This window comes from Alosa pseudoharengus, unplaced genomic scaffold, assembly GCF_046254945.1.
Source record: "Alosa pseudoharengus isolate Yale_2024_CS ecotype anadromous, Long Island Sound unplaced genomic scaffold, YU_APseudo_1.1 YU_APseudo_1.1_scf_17, whole genome shotgun sequence".
Lineage (NCBI taxonomy): Eukaryota > Metazoa > Chordata > Actinopteri > Clupeiformes > Clupeidae > Alosa > Alosa pseudoharengus.
The window spans coordinates 21,591,482-21,604,018 of NW_027468640.1; the positions used below are offsets into that span (position 1 = coordinate 21,591,482).

At 42.4% G+C, this 12,537-nt stretch overlaps 1 protein-coding gene across 1 annotated transcript in view; it reads left to right on the forward strand.

Moving 5' to 3' along the window:
* LOC143128024 (ATP-sensitive inward rectifier potassium channel 10-like) overlaps positions 1–12,537 on the forward strand; it is a 35,541-nt gene that overhangs the window by 8,183 nt on the left and 14,821 nt on the right. The window contains exons 2-5 of the mRNA XM_076289703.1: positions 4,634–5,002; positions 5,706–5,917; positions 6,637–6,768; positions 10,154–10,331. Of these exons, the coding sequence (XP_076145818.1) occupies positions 4,639–5,002; positions 5,706–5,917; positions 6,637–6,768; positions 10,154–10,331 (886 nt within the window). The 5' untranslated portion in view covers positions 4,634–4,638. The remainder of the gene's footprint in view (positions 1–4,633; positions 5,003–5,705; positions 5,918–6,636; positions 6,769–10,153; positions 10,332–12,537) is intronic.

Genomic DNA, 12,537 nt, shown 5'->3' on the forward strand with positions numbered 1-12,537 from the left:
AGAGAGTAAGGAGTGGAGAGAGAGAGGTCAGAGAGGAGCGATTTGTATCAGATCTCCTCGGTCCTCTCCCTTTTGTTTTATTTATTTATTTTATTGGGTCCGGAAAGGCAACAGAGGAAAAAACAAAGGCCAGTATTTAGACATTCGGACACGAGGGAGAATGAGAGCGGGAGAAAAAAGGAAGCTTGAAAGAGACGGAGAGCAAAGGACAGAATGGAGAGAGAGAGGAGGAGAGGAAAATTTTTTGGATTAAAGGATTCACCCTGAAAAGGGAACTCTTGTCTAACACATACACCTACATACAGTATGTCAGGGCACATACACACACACACACACACACACACACACAAACACTCACACACACACACACACACACACACACACAGAAAAGTGTTTAACAGACTACAGAAGTGCAGGCTGTTTATCCTGCCATTCTAAACTGCTGTTAACTTGTCCTCCTTTCTTATCCATGAAGGAAGACAGACAGGGTCCCTAAATGCTGGATTGTTCATTACAATGAGCTATGTTGTGTGTTTGTGTGTGTATGTGCTTCACCTGGTTGGCTGATCAAAATTTAGGAATACCTTGGTAAAAAAAAGAATAATCATTTGATACCTACACTAGTGTATAATTCTCCTGTTTGCACAGAGATCATCAGCTTAGTGGTGTTAGTGTGACTACATCTACAGGCATACATTGAGTAATCATTATATACAAAAATCTATAGTTTCCATATCCGTTCATTACACCACCAGCACAACAGGTACATGTGCAGACCTCATAAGATATAATGTAGCAGTTCTCTCCTATGCCCATGACCAGCCACAGTGTCACATCTAGCCACTAATCTCCTTTCCCAGTCTGTGAAAGAGGGTAAGATAAAATCCTATTGGGCCTATGGTAAGCCAGGGAAAAAGGACCACCACATGGGTCTGTGTGGCCTCTCACTAACAAAGTGAAGGCATCGTGCACAGTTGCCTGCCTGTGAAGAGATTACGCACTCAGATGTGAAGAAGCTGAACCATTCTGTGAGCTCACCCAAGCCCCACCAAGAGAGGAAGGAGCTTTAGGGAAGTGTGTGTGTGTCTGTGTGTGTGTGTGTTTGTCTGCATGTTTGTGTGTGTGTGTCTGTGTGTGTGTTTGCGTGTGTGTGTGTGTGTGTAAGGGGGACGGACACCAAGCCGTGTCCAGCGAGGAGACAGAGAGGGTGAGGGTGACGACAGCCCAGTCAGGGTGGCAGGGATCTATTCCTCTGGGCTTCACACGTGGACTCAGTTGGGTGATTTTTTTCCTGAGACAAAAGGACACCGAGATATACTTGCTCTGCTTAGCCAACTAACCCTGACCCGTTCATAACACACACATTTGTTTGTTTGATTTTTACAAAATATGTCCCTAGCTTCGATTGAACCCAGTGCTGATGATGATTGATTATGGTAGAGCTCTACAGGACTGGGACACTTGATGGAAACAGCACAGTGAAATGGAATGTTTTGTTTGACGCAGCATACAATTACAGTGAACAAAAGCAGTAAAATTGACTATTAATACCACAGCAGAAGAAAGCATCAGCTTCACCCTTTGGCAAACTGTATATAGACCACAATTCAGACATAATTTGCTCTATAATGATAGAGTTGTGTCATTTAGTTTTTTTACACCCCTTGAAAAAATTTTATGAATAGAATATATTATGTACAATATATTATGTGTATTATGTACATTAGTAGAAATTACAGCCAGGCATCTCACAAATTAGGTGGAATGACAACACAATAAATAGTCATATCTCTCTGTATCTTAGCTGTAAAAATATAAAGATATACTGAGGAACATTCTAAAGCTCAATACTATACAAACTGAATCAAATAGTTCCTTGAGTATGACTTTGAACCATGTGATGATTTCACACGTGTGGACAGACCGGCCCACATTGGCTCACATGTATGAAATCTCCATGTGTCCATTGAATGTTATATAAAGATGAAAGAGGCATGAAAAAGAAGACTCAGATGGTTTTAACTGAGTGAAGTCCTTGTGTGAAGATGCTGATCACCACATCTTTGAGATGAAGGCCCCCTCTCTCCTTTTATAGAAGTCATCCCTGTGTCTGTTAAGCCTGGCCAAGACACTGTGACCAGAGCAAAAGTTAGCATTAAAGAGTTCCTTTACTGTGAAAGGGCACACTACCTTCCATCTGCGTTTGAGAGACTTTTAATGCAAAGCGGGCAGATGCTTTGGTTAGCATTTGAGAGGCTTTTATTTTGAAAGGGCAGCTGCTTGTCTTGCCTGAATGGAGGCTTTTAATGTGACAGGGGCAGCTGGTCAGTGTGAATGGGAGACTTCCCTTAATGGACCAGTGGACAGTGGCCATAAAGTCCACTCTTCAGGGAGCCAAGCATTAGTGAGCGAGAGCAAAGGACAGAAACAGCACAGAAAAAAAAAATCAAGACGTGGTCATGTGTCTCTGATATACAGTAATATCCTGTTTCCTTTTTTTCTCCACTAGATTTGTTTTTTTTCCCCTCCACTAAAATCCTTTCTTAGTGTCCCTGTCCTATTCAGCAGTCCTCTCCTTTCACTCTGAATGACAGTGAGTCCGCTCCCTGAGTCACTCTTTGCGTCCTTTTCTCAAGATTTAGGCCGCCTGTATAACACTGGTCCTTGTTATGGAGCTTTTTAGATGTAAATAAAAGAGGACACTTGATAATGGCATTGATGCACACTCTATTTTTCCCCCCTCAACCTTGTCACGCAATCTGTCTTTTTCCTTCTTGTGCTGTTCATCACTCCTCCCAGTGTTTTTTCCCCCCCTATCTTTATCTCCATCTACACATCTTTAAACGGCCACCCTACACTCTTTTCCTCATCGCCATCCCCTCCCTCTCTCTTTCTCTTCTCTGTCTGTCCATCTTTAGTCTCTTTTTGCCACATTCACTGTATCCTCCTTGTCTCTCTTTACATGGGTCTGTACCTTTGTCATTTTGTTTGACTTTGTCCTTGCAACCCTCCAGGTTAGAATCCGACCAATATGTGATTTTAGAAAACGATACCGATTTCAATATTTGAGAATTTCAAAAACCATTAAACGATAAGTCAGCTGATATTCATTTTTAACAAACACAATGTAAACGTGTACTCTAATAGTATACCTTGGGAGTAAGTGTCCTGCTTGGGGTAGCTTAGATCAAAAGGGGAGGTTGAGGCTAGCCTACACTATAAAGTAGCAGAAATAAGGTAACCACTGACCTGACTCTGAGAAGGAGGACAAGGACAAGTTATGTCTAGAATTAAGACCAAATGTGTTTATCTGGTTCTCAGATAAACAGTAAAACATTTCAACATTATGCTTTTTACACACCATTAACAGCTTTAAACAATGTGACACTTAGTGTGATTGGAAAGGAAAATGCATGATGTAAGATACTCTCATAAGACTTATGTTTTCATTTTGCTGCTCTGCCGCTCTTGTGCGTGCCAAGGTGTAAGTTAAGATATGTTGAACTTTGATTGCGCCAGGGATGAGCAGAAATACATTAAAATGTATTTTAAAATAAAATATCAAATACCATAATTTTAAGTGTATCAAAATAAAGTACCATATGTTTGTATTTTTAAAACACCAAAATACTCTCTAAAGGGAGCATGGAATCACTTTGAAAACCATATTTGTCTATTTAATCTATTTCAATGGAGCAACCCAATGCAGCAACCCAATGCAACAACCAAATGCAGTTGTATAACCTTAAAATAACCTTAATTCAAACTCATAATACACTGGCATGTGATACAGACACTGCATGCCTAGAATGCTTGATATTGCACTGTGTAAAGCTGTTGATCAGGTAGGATCATGACCCTTTTAGTTGGTTTTTAATCACGGATACCGCGTATCCGTGGTTCTATATGAGGTTATATTGATGCCATTTTTGAGCAATGTTGCAGGGGAACCACATAACCGGTTCCATGTGTTCCGATGGTTAAAGTTCTCAAGAAAAAACTGATAATTAAAGTTCTCAAGAAACTTGAGGTTGGTGTGAGAGAGGGGGTGTAGGGTATGTGTGAGCAACCTACATGTACTCATCTTGCACTGGATCATCTTCCTGAATCTCAATATTCTAGTCTAGTTTGCCAAAACTATTGAGTATTTTTAAACTACAAAATACAAAGTAATTTTCTTCAACCCAATAAAATAGAAATTTCAAAATACTATTTCGTATTTGAAATACATATTTTAAATACAGTATGTACAAATACATACTGCCCATCCCTGGATTGTGCCACACTGTAAATCATAGTTATTTTGTGCTGAGCCCTGTGGCAAGCACATCACAAATCTGTGTGGACAGAATTATTTTAAAACAAAAAGGAGGAAAATATCTGTTTTTAAAAATACTCGGCTACGTGTGGACATGGCCTGGGAAATTTATTTTTTCGACTAATCAACAATGTTGTTTCAGGAGCAATGAAGAGAGTGGTGTGTTTGATGGACTCTTTAGATAAACATTCTCCCCTCCATTTATTTTGTCTTACTCACTGTCTACACTCTATTTTACTGTTGCTCTAGCTTACTTTCTCTCTCCATCTGTGTGTTTGTATGTGTGTGTCTGTGCGTCTGCGTTTCCTTTTCTAGCGACCATGACAACTGCCACGCCCCCCTCCTCACACAGCCCCTCCCCCCAGAAGGTGTGCCACTCCCAGACGCAGACGGACGTGCTGAAGCCGCTACTCGGGGGTGGCGCCGGGGGAGCAGGCGGTGGGGGTATGAGCCCCGCCGCGCTGAGGCGGCGTCGCCGGGTCCTCTCCAAGGACGGCCGCAGCAATGTGCGCATCGAGCACGTAAGTGGCCGCAGCGCTCTCTACCTGCGCGACCTCTGGACGACCTTCCTGGACATGCAGTGGCGCTACAAGCTCTTCCTGTTCTCCGCCACCTTCGCCGGCACCTGGTTCCTGTTCGGGCTGCTGTGGTACCTGGTGGCGCTGGTGCACGGGGATCTGCTGGGTGAGAGACAGACACTGGAAGCCTGCCTGCCTGTTGGGTGCACATTTGTGTGACGATAAATGGAGATAGGGGAGGAGGCTGAAATGTGCGGGAGAGGCAGATTGAGAGGGAATTAGGGAAGGACATAGAAAAGACGATTGAGAAAAATAAATATAGAAGAAACTATAGGGGCACCTCAAACAATAGTTTACTCCTGTGAAAAATAAGTTCCTTGCAGTGGTGAAGAAAGTGAAAAACCAGATCAGTCGTCTTAAGGGGTCTTAAAATGAAGATAAAAAGAGAAATGAAATAAAATTTGCTAAAATTTTGCAAGCCATTATGAGGAGTCTTTCTTTGTGTTTGAAACATACACCTATTTACATGTATTCATTTAGCAGACACTTCTCATCCAAAGTGACTGACATATGTCAATTATATTACAAGGGACTACATTGTCTCTAGAGAAACTTGGGCTTAAGTGCCATGCTCAAGGGCACAATGTTTGAAGCTGGGAATTGAACCCAAAACTTTTCAAGTCTACTGCATGCTAGCCCAGCACCTTAACCACTATACTACCACCACCCTATTAAGTACATAGTGCATGTAGGGAATGTAGTGCACTAGTGAATAACCAGTAACTCTATAGAGTGCAGTATGTAGTGAATGAGGGGGATGTTGGGAGCATGGTTTGTGTCACACCTAAAGCACTCCCACCCCTCTGCAGAGTTCGACCCCCCCTCAAACCACACACCCTGCGTGATGCAGGTCCAGACACTGACCGGGGCGTTCCTCTTCTCGCTGGAGTCGCAGACCACCATCGGCTACGGCTTCCGCTGCATCACCGAGGAGTGCCCGGCCGCCATCATCCTCCTCATCTTGCAGCTCGTCATCACCATGGTGATGGAGATCTTCATCACCGGCACCTTCCTCGCCAAGGTGAGGGGTCGGCAGGCAGAATGTTCTGGAATGCCAAAATGGACTGTACCTCTATTCCGTCTCTGTCATTCTCTCTGATTTTATTCTTAGTTTGATCTTCATCCTTTCTGCTGACTCTTATCTTAACGCTCTCTCCTGTCACTCCTTCCCTGTGTACTTCCTGTAACTTTTCCTTCTTTTCTGTATCTGTTGTGTCAAACCACCTCCCTCTGGAGATGGATGGGTGGATGGATATTTGATTTTACCTTTAATTAAGTTCCTTGCCATATTACGTATAATTCTCCTCTCTTTCCTTTTTGTGTCTCTTGCTGCACTGAGGATGGTCTCTCTTCAGGGTAAGATATCGGCAGGGTAAAGTCAATCTGAGTGTACATATCAAATAATCAACAGAAAATAGTTTTGGTTAAGTTTTTGCATGCATGTGGCTTTATGTGTGCAGTATTATGGATATATGTGTTGTGTACTTGTGGAGTTGAGGTTGCTTGTGCCACACCTCATGTTGATGTTATATTGTTATTATGGTGCTATTGGGCTGTGGTCTCTAATGTACCACTTCCCTAAATAATGAGTTCATCTCGGTATGATTGAGAGTCAATGTGGGCTGACATGGCAGAATCAGTGTGTGAGAGTCTCTCTCTCTCTCTCTCTCTCTCTGTGTGTGTGTGCGTGCGTGTGTGTGTGCGTGTGTGCAACACTGCTGATCGCTCTCCTGCCCACAGGTGGCTCGGCCGAAGAAGCGGGGCGAAACGGTAAAATTCAGCCAGCATGCTGTGGTGGCCAATCACGAGGGACGGCCCTGCCTCATGATCCGTGTGGCCAACATGCGCAAGAGCCTGCTGCTGGGCTGCCAGGTGTGTGTGTGTGTGTATGAGTTTGTGTTCTGTGTGTTTAAGTATAAGTATATATACTCTTTTGATCCCGTGAGGGAAATTTGGTCTCTGCAGTTATCCCAATCTGTGATTTAGTGAAACACACTCAGTGAGGTGAAGCACACACTAATCCCGGCGCAGTGAGCTGTCTGCAACAACAGCAGCGCTCGGGGAGCAGTGAGGGCTTAGGTGCCTTGCTCAAGGCCACTTCAGCCGTGCCTACTGGTCGGAGTTCGATCCGGCAACCCTCTGGTTACAAGTCCGAAGCACTAACCAGTAGGCCACGGCTGCCCCCTGCATACGTGCGTGCGTGCGTATGTGTGTGTGCGCGCGCGTGTGAGTAGAGTCTGTATGTGTGAGTAGACCCCGAAGCCATTTGTTTTGAGAACAATGGCTGGCTGATGAAGTTATTGGCTGGCTAGCCGGCTCAGCCAAAACCTAAATGGCTACTGCAGCCGCCAACATTTTTATAGCTACAAATGGCTAAAGCTGCCACTTCATATACAGATGTCTATGTTATATTGATTTACTAGATCTCAATATTTCCAAGCAATGCATGGCTTACACTATACACTACAAAATGCAATACAATTTTATAAAAAAAACACGATTTTACTTTCACAAATTATGTATTTATTTTGTTAGTTGTAGGCTACTAAACATTTTCAAGTAGCCTAATAAAGTCCCTACTGCTGTGCAAGAATAGATGCACACTTGTCAAATTTCACAGAGTAACGTTATGCATATATTTATAACATGTTATTCGCTATTCAACTTTATAGTTAATATTACCAAACGGAAGCATTCGTCATGAACTAGCAACACAGCAATCTTTGGAAACGGTGGAATGTTACTGCAGTAATATCACGTTCAATGCTGTAAATCCCTCCGTTCCAGAATATTTGGTTCATATCATCAATCTTTGGTTCAGGTGTTTGTGCAACCGGGCCCTGAAGATCTAACAAAAGTTTGTGTAGGCCTACGTAGGAATTATGAACGTATGTGAGAAGTGAGATCAAAATTACCTTGTTTGCTTCTTTCTATCATTTAAGCAAGTAAAAAATGCATTGCTTCTTCTGTACAGAAAACATGAAAATTTCAATTGGTCGTCAATTATCTGTGAGTCCTGTCTACGAGAACAATACTGTGCTGTCTGAATCAAGTGGGAAATTGATGATGTTTATCGTTTATCTCTATGTGATGCAACTAGTTCTAGCTGGCTCAGCCAAAGTTTATCAGATGGTGGCTTAATTTGTCTTACAAAATGATTGGCTGCCCTTAACGAAAATTAACCATGGATTAACCATGGTTTTTATGCGTTTTTTGGGTAACCATGACCATAACTATGATAGCCATAACCAATGATAACCATGGTTTATCACTATAGTTGATAAAAAAAGCATTGTTCCCCATGTGAGGATTGAACTTACAACCATTACAAAATTGACACAGTACCTACTGAACTAACAAGGCTTCAGCTATAGATGTCAGTATGGCGAGCACATATCATGGTTGCACTGCAGTTAAACCCTACTGTAGCAGCGGAAGTTTGTTCCCAGAATGCCACAACCCCAGTCAACATATTCTTAAATATACCACATAAAAAGTCTTACTGAAATGTTATCTTGAAAGAAATACTAAGTGACAGTGACACTAAAGTCAAGTCAAGTCAAGTCAGATTTATTTTTAAAGCGCATTTAACATGCACATAGTGCAATCCAAAGCGCTCCACAAACAAGACACATAACAACAAGACAAAAGATGCCGGATGGAGCGGCGTAGTCGCCAGCGTACCCATGACATCAAGACAAAACAAATACTTTTAAAAAATAACAAATACAAAAAATGCCGGACGGAGCGGCGTAGTCGCCAGCGTACCCGTGACACCAAGACATACAAGACAGACAACAAAACAAATAAACAAATAAAAAAAAGAAAATATATTTTAAAAGGGGAAAAAGTGATGTAAAAAATTAGTCCAAGGCTATACTGTTGTTGTCATGTTGTCATGTAATTGTTTATTGGTGCCACAAACCATCAAGTAGATGACCATCCACAACACCTCAATCCTGTGCAATAAGCTTAACCTTTGTACCCCAGTACTGATGACATTCAGTCTGCAAAGGGGTTAAAGTATTGTTTGTGCTGGAAGTGGGAACAAATATACACAACCTTAGTTGTGCAGTAATGTTGTGAATATTAACGTCCTTTTTACTATTAGTCCAGTTGCTACAGCTTTAATAAGGGGTCCAAGAATATTTATAAGGTGAAGATCAAATCCATCCTGCTGGGGAGTGAGGACAATTCTAAGGACCCAGCACTGACAGGGCCCCCCCAAGAGAGTCCCCTCCCCAATAGTACTATATATTATTGGGGGGCCCACAATCACTGTCCGTTATAGGGCCCAAATTCTCCAGCAGCGCCCCTGCAGACACATAATGCAATAAGCATTGAGTGCCCAACTTTGTGACACCGCCAAGGGGGCAGATCAATGCTAATTGAGAAAGTAGTCAATTTTGCATTGCACCCAAGAAGAAATATGCCTAATCTCTAAAATGTCCATACATTTTAATAATGGTCTTCTCCTCAATGGTAATCCTGACAATACTCTGAAAATCCCTTACACAGTCATTTTGCTCATCAGTTGTTCTATGTCATACACATCCCAAAAAGCCACAATAGAGAGTAATGAGAAAAAAATAAACATTATAAACAAGAAAGTGACACTTACCCATAATCCCTAACTGCTGTAGGACCATAACTTACAATTTTAAGATCAGCCCACCTGTTATTGAGTTGACTTCAAAACCGAAGTTGGAACACTGTCAAGTTAAAAATAAGGTTTCAATAGGCTACTAACATTTATAGCTGAAGCCTTGTTAGCTCAGTAGGTATGGCATCAGTCACATAATCTGAAGGTCATGAGTTCAATCCTCACATGGGTTATGATGCATTTTTTTGCTCTTTTTTATCAACTATAGTGATAAACCATGGTTTTCATGGTTACCCAAAAAAACATAAAAAAACATGGTTTATTTTCGTGAGGGTGGCTGCGGCTGAAGTTCTAAATGGGGCAAATGGCGGCACCTGGCGCCGGCTTCGGGGTCTATGTGTGAGTGTGTGCGATCATGTGTGACCTTACTTCACACTGAGGTCATACAAATCGATTAGTATATAAATGGGCCACATCATCTTTAGTGCTTCATCTCTCTATACATTGGCATCGGAAAAAAATATGTACATTGCATCCCATAATGATTTACTGTGAACATGACATACACTTTATTCCCACATAATTGCTGATATGCAAGTAAATTACCAAAAGTTTGGCCAACTGTTCTCGTTTTTTAAACTCCTGGGACTCCAGGTGACTGGCAAGCTGCTCCAGACCTCCCTGACCAAGGAGGGGGAGACGGTGCGTCTGGACCAGAGGAACGTGGCTTTCAAGGTGGACACGTCCAGCGACAGCCCCTTCCTCATCCTCCCTCTCACCTTCTACCACATCATCGATGACAGCAGCCCACTCAGGGCCTGGGCAGCCAAAGGTATGCAGGGCACAGGTGCATCCTGGGTTGAGAGCTTGAGAGTCAGGTTAGTGTCGTGAATGGTTGTTGGGGGCGGGGTGGGGGGGGGGGGTGTAGATCAATTTATTTGATTAAGGAGGATGAGAATGAAATGAGAAAGATGATAAGGTACACATTCGATACGTGTGCATAACCCAGATGCACAACAAGATGAATACAAAAAGTTAAAATATAAACACAAAAAAGTGTTTGCGGACCCTTTTTCATCTTTTTTCATCACATCTTTTTAGAGGGTGAGGTAGTCAAGATCCCAGTTAGGAACTGAAGACTGCAAAAACTGCTAGTACCACTTGTGGAACATGATCAGTCTATTTTGGAGATGTCCTGTACATGGACCAGTAACCTAACCTATATAAACATGAATTTAGGTGAATATTTCAAGGTGCAGTCAGGGATTTTACACAATTTTTAGCCCATAATATTTTTTTTGCCACATTCAGCAATCATCTCCTCACGACCACTAGCTGCCCATTCCGGGATTACACGGTAAAAAAGCCCAGTCTTTGTAGGCAGCCCAGGCTCCGAAAACTGGAAACAAACAAAGTGGGCCTGTCCCCCAAACAAAACTAAACCCCTGCCTGGAATTTCTCTGGCAATACTGAAGGTAGGCATAGGCTACCTCTCTGGCGTGTTTCGTTTGGTCCTTGGTTAAAATATAGTGTATGTTTTTTGCAAAAATAGTGGAGGGAAGCTTTTTTAGGTCACTCAAGAAAAGGCACAGCATGGTTTATTTTGCCCCACACTGGAATGTTCTCCAATGCATAGAGTCAAATTAAGCAACAGTCAATCCTGGAGCACAAAATTCAGTAACGCAGTAACAGTCATTTTTACTTTTGAGAAAGCTACCAACTGGCTGTTAACTAATTTCTCACTTAAAAAAGGTGAACAGAGCACAACAGTTTAGCCTCTTGAGTTAGTGACATTGGCTACATTAAAACCATTTCCATTAACTATGCTAAATTGTGTTGCCACTGTTGAAATTGTGTCACCACAAGATTCCATAGTGGAGTGTTTGTCACGTTCACCTCACACACGAAAGGTCCCCAGTTTGTAACAGGATGGAAACAATCTCTTAATTCCTGGCTTCCACCGTTGTGCCCTTGAGCAAGGCACTCTGGGGACAATGTAATCCCTTGTAATATAATTACATTTGGATTAAAAGCCTTCTAAATGAATAAATGTAAATGTAAATATAATAAATGTGATCGTTCATGCAAGAAACTGATATCATTCATTAAAATAGCACAGCATATACTTTTAAGGGTGGGTGCTGTGGTGGCAAAGATTATACATGGCAGTGCAAGATATTTTATCAGGAGCCACTTCCGGGAACCCGGATCACACAAGGGGGGGATCAAAATCCCTCTTTATGCATAGCAGAGGCAGCGACTGCTCCACTGAAGTTTATGGCCATAGCTCAGAATTTCACCACATACATATGCTAAGATCATGGATCTATAGATTTAGGAATGTAAATTTTGGAAACGTTATTATGATCCTCAAACCCTTCTGACCATTTCAGGCAGCATTTTTGAGCATTCCAGTATGGAGAAAATCGACCTTATATCAGGTGTGCGCCTGTTATTTATTTATTCTGCTGAGTTGGCCAGTTGCTACATATGCTCATCAATATGTCAACGACACACCTTTTTTATATAGACAGGACTCGATCTCCATTTCGCACCCATATACATGAACTACGCAGCCTGGCTAACGTCAGACCACATCTCATTGAGATGGGGTCTGGGAACTAGACATTCATTTTCTCGTATTTGAAACGTGGTTTACGAATGCCCAGAGCTGTTTATTGGGCGCTCCGAATGTCTATTAAATGCGTCTGTACATAGCTCATAACGGCTTCGGTGTGTTGTCATCGTCTTGCTGCCCTCCCTCCGTTCAGTGATTGGTTGAGGTGAAAACGAAGTCCATAGAATCCAGGCTGCCTAGTAGCATGAATAAAATTGCACGTGTAAGGCAGCATGGGAAAACCCAGGCTATGAACTACGATGAACTATCTTGCTCTGCGTATGTAAATTCTTAACTGGTTGCAGCGCCCATGCCATATTCGAGTCCATTTGCCCATGGGGACCTGGCCTTGAGTCCGGCCTGGGTCATAACCCGATCCCACCCCATCTCTCTCTCTCCCACTCGCTTCCTGTCACTGCTG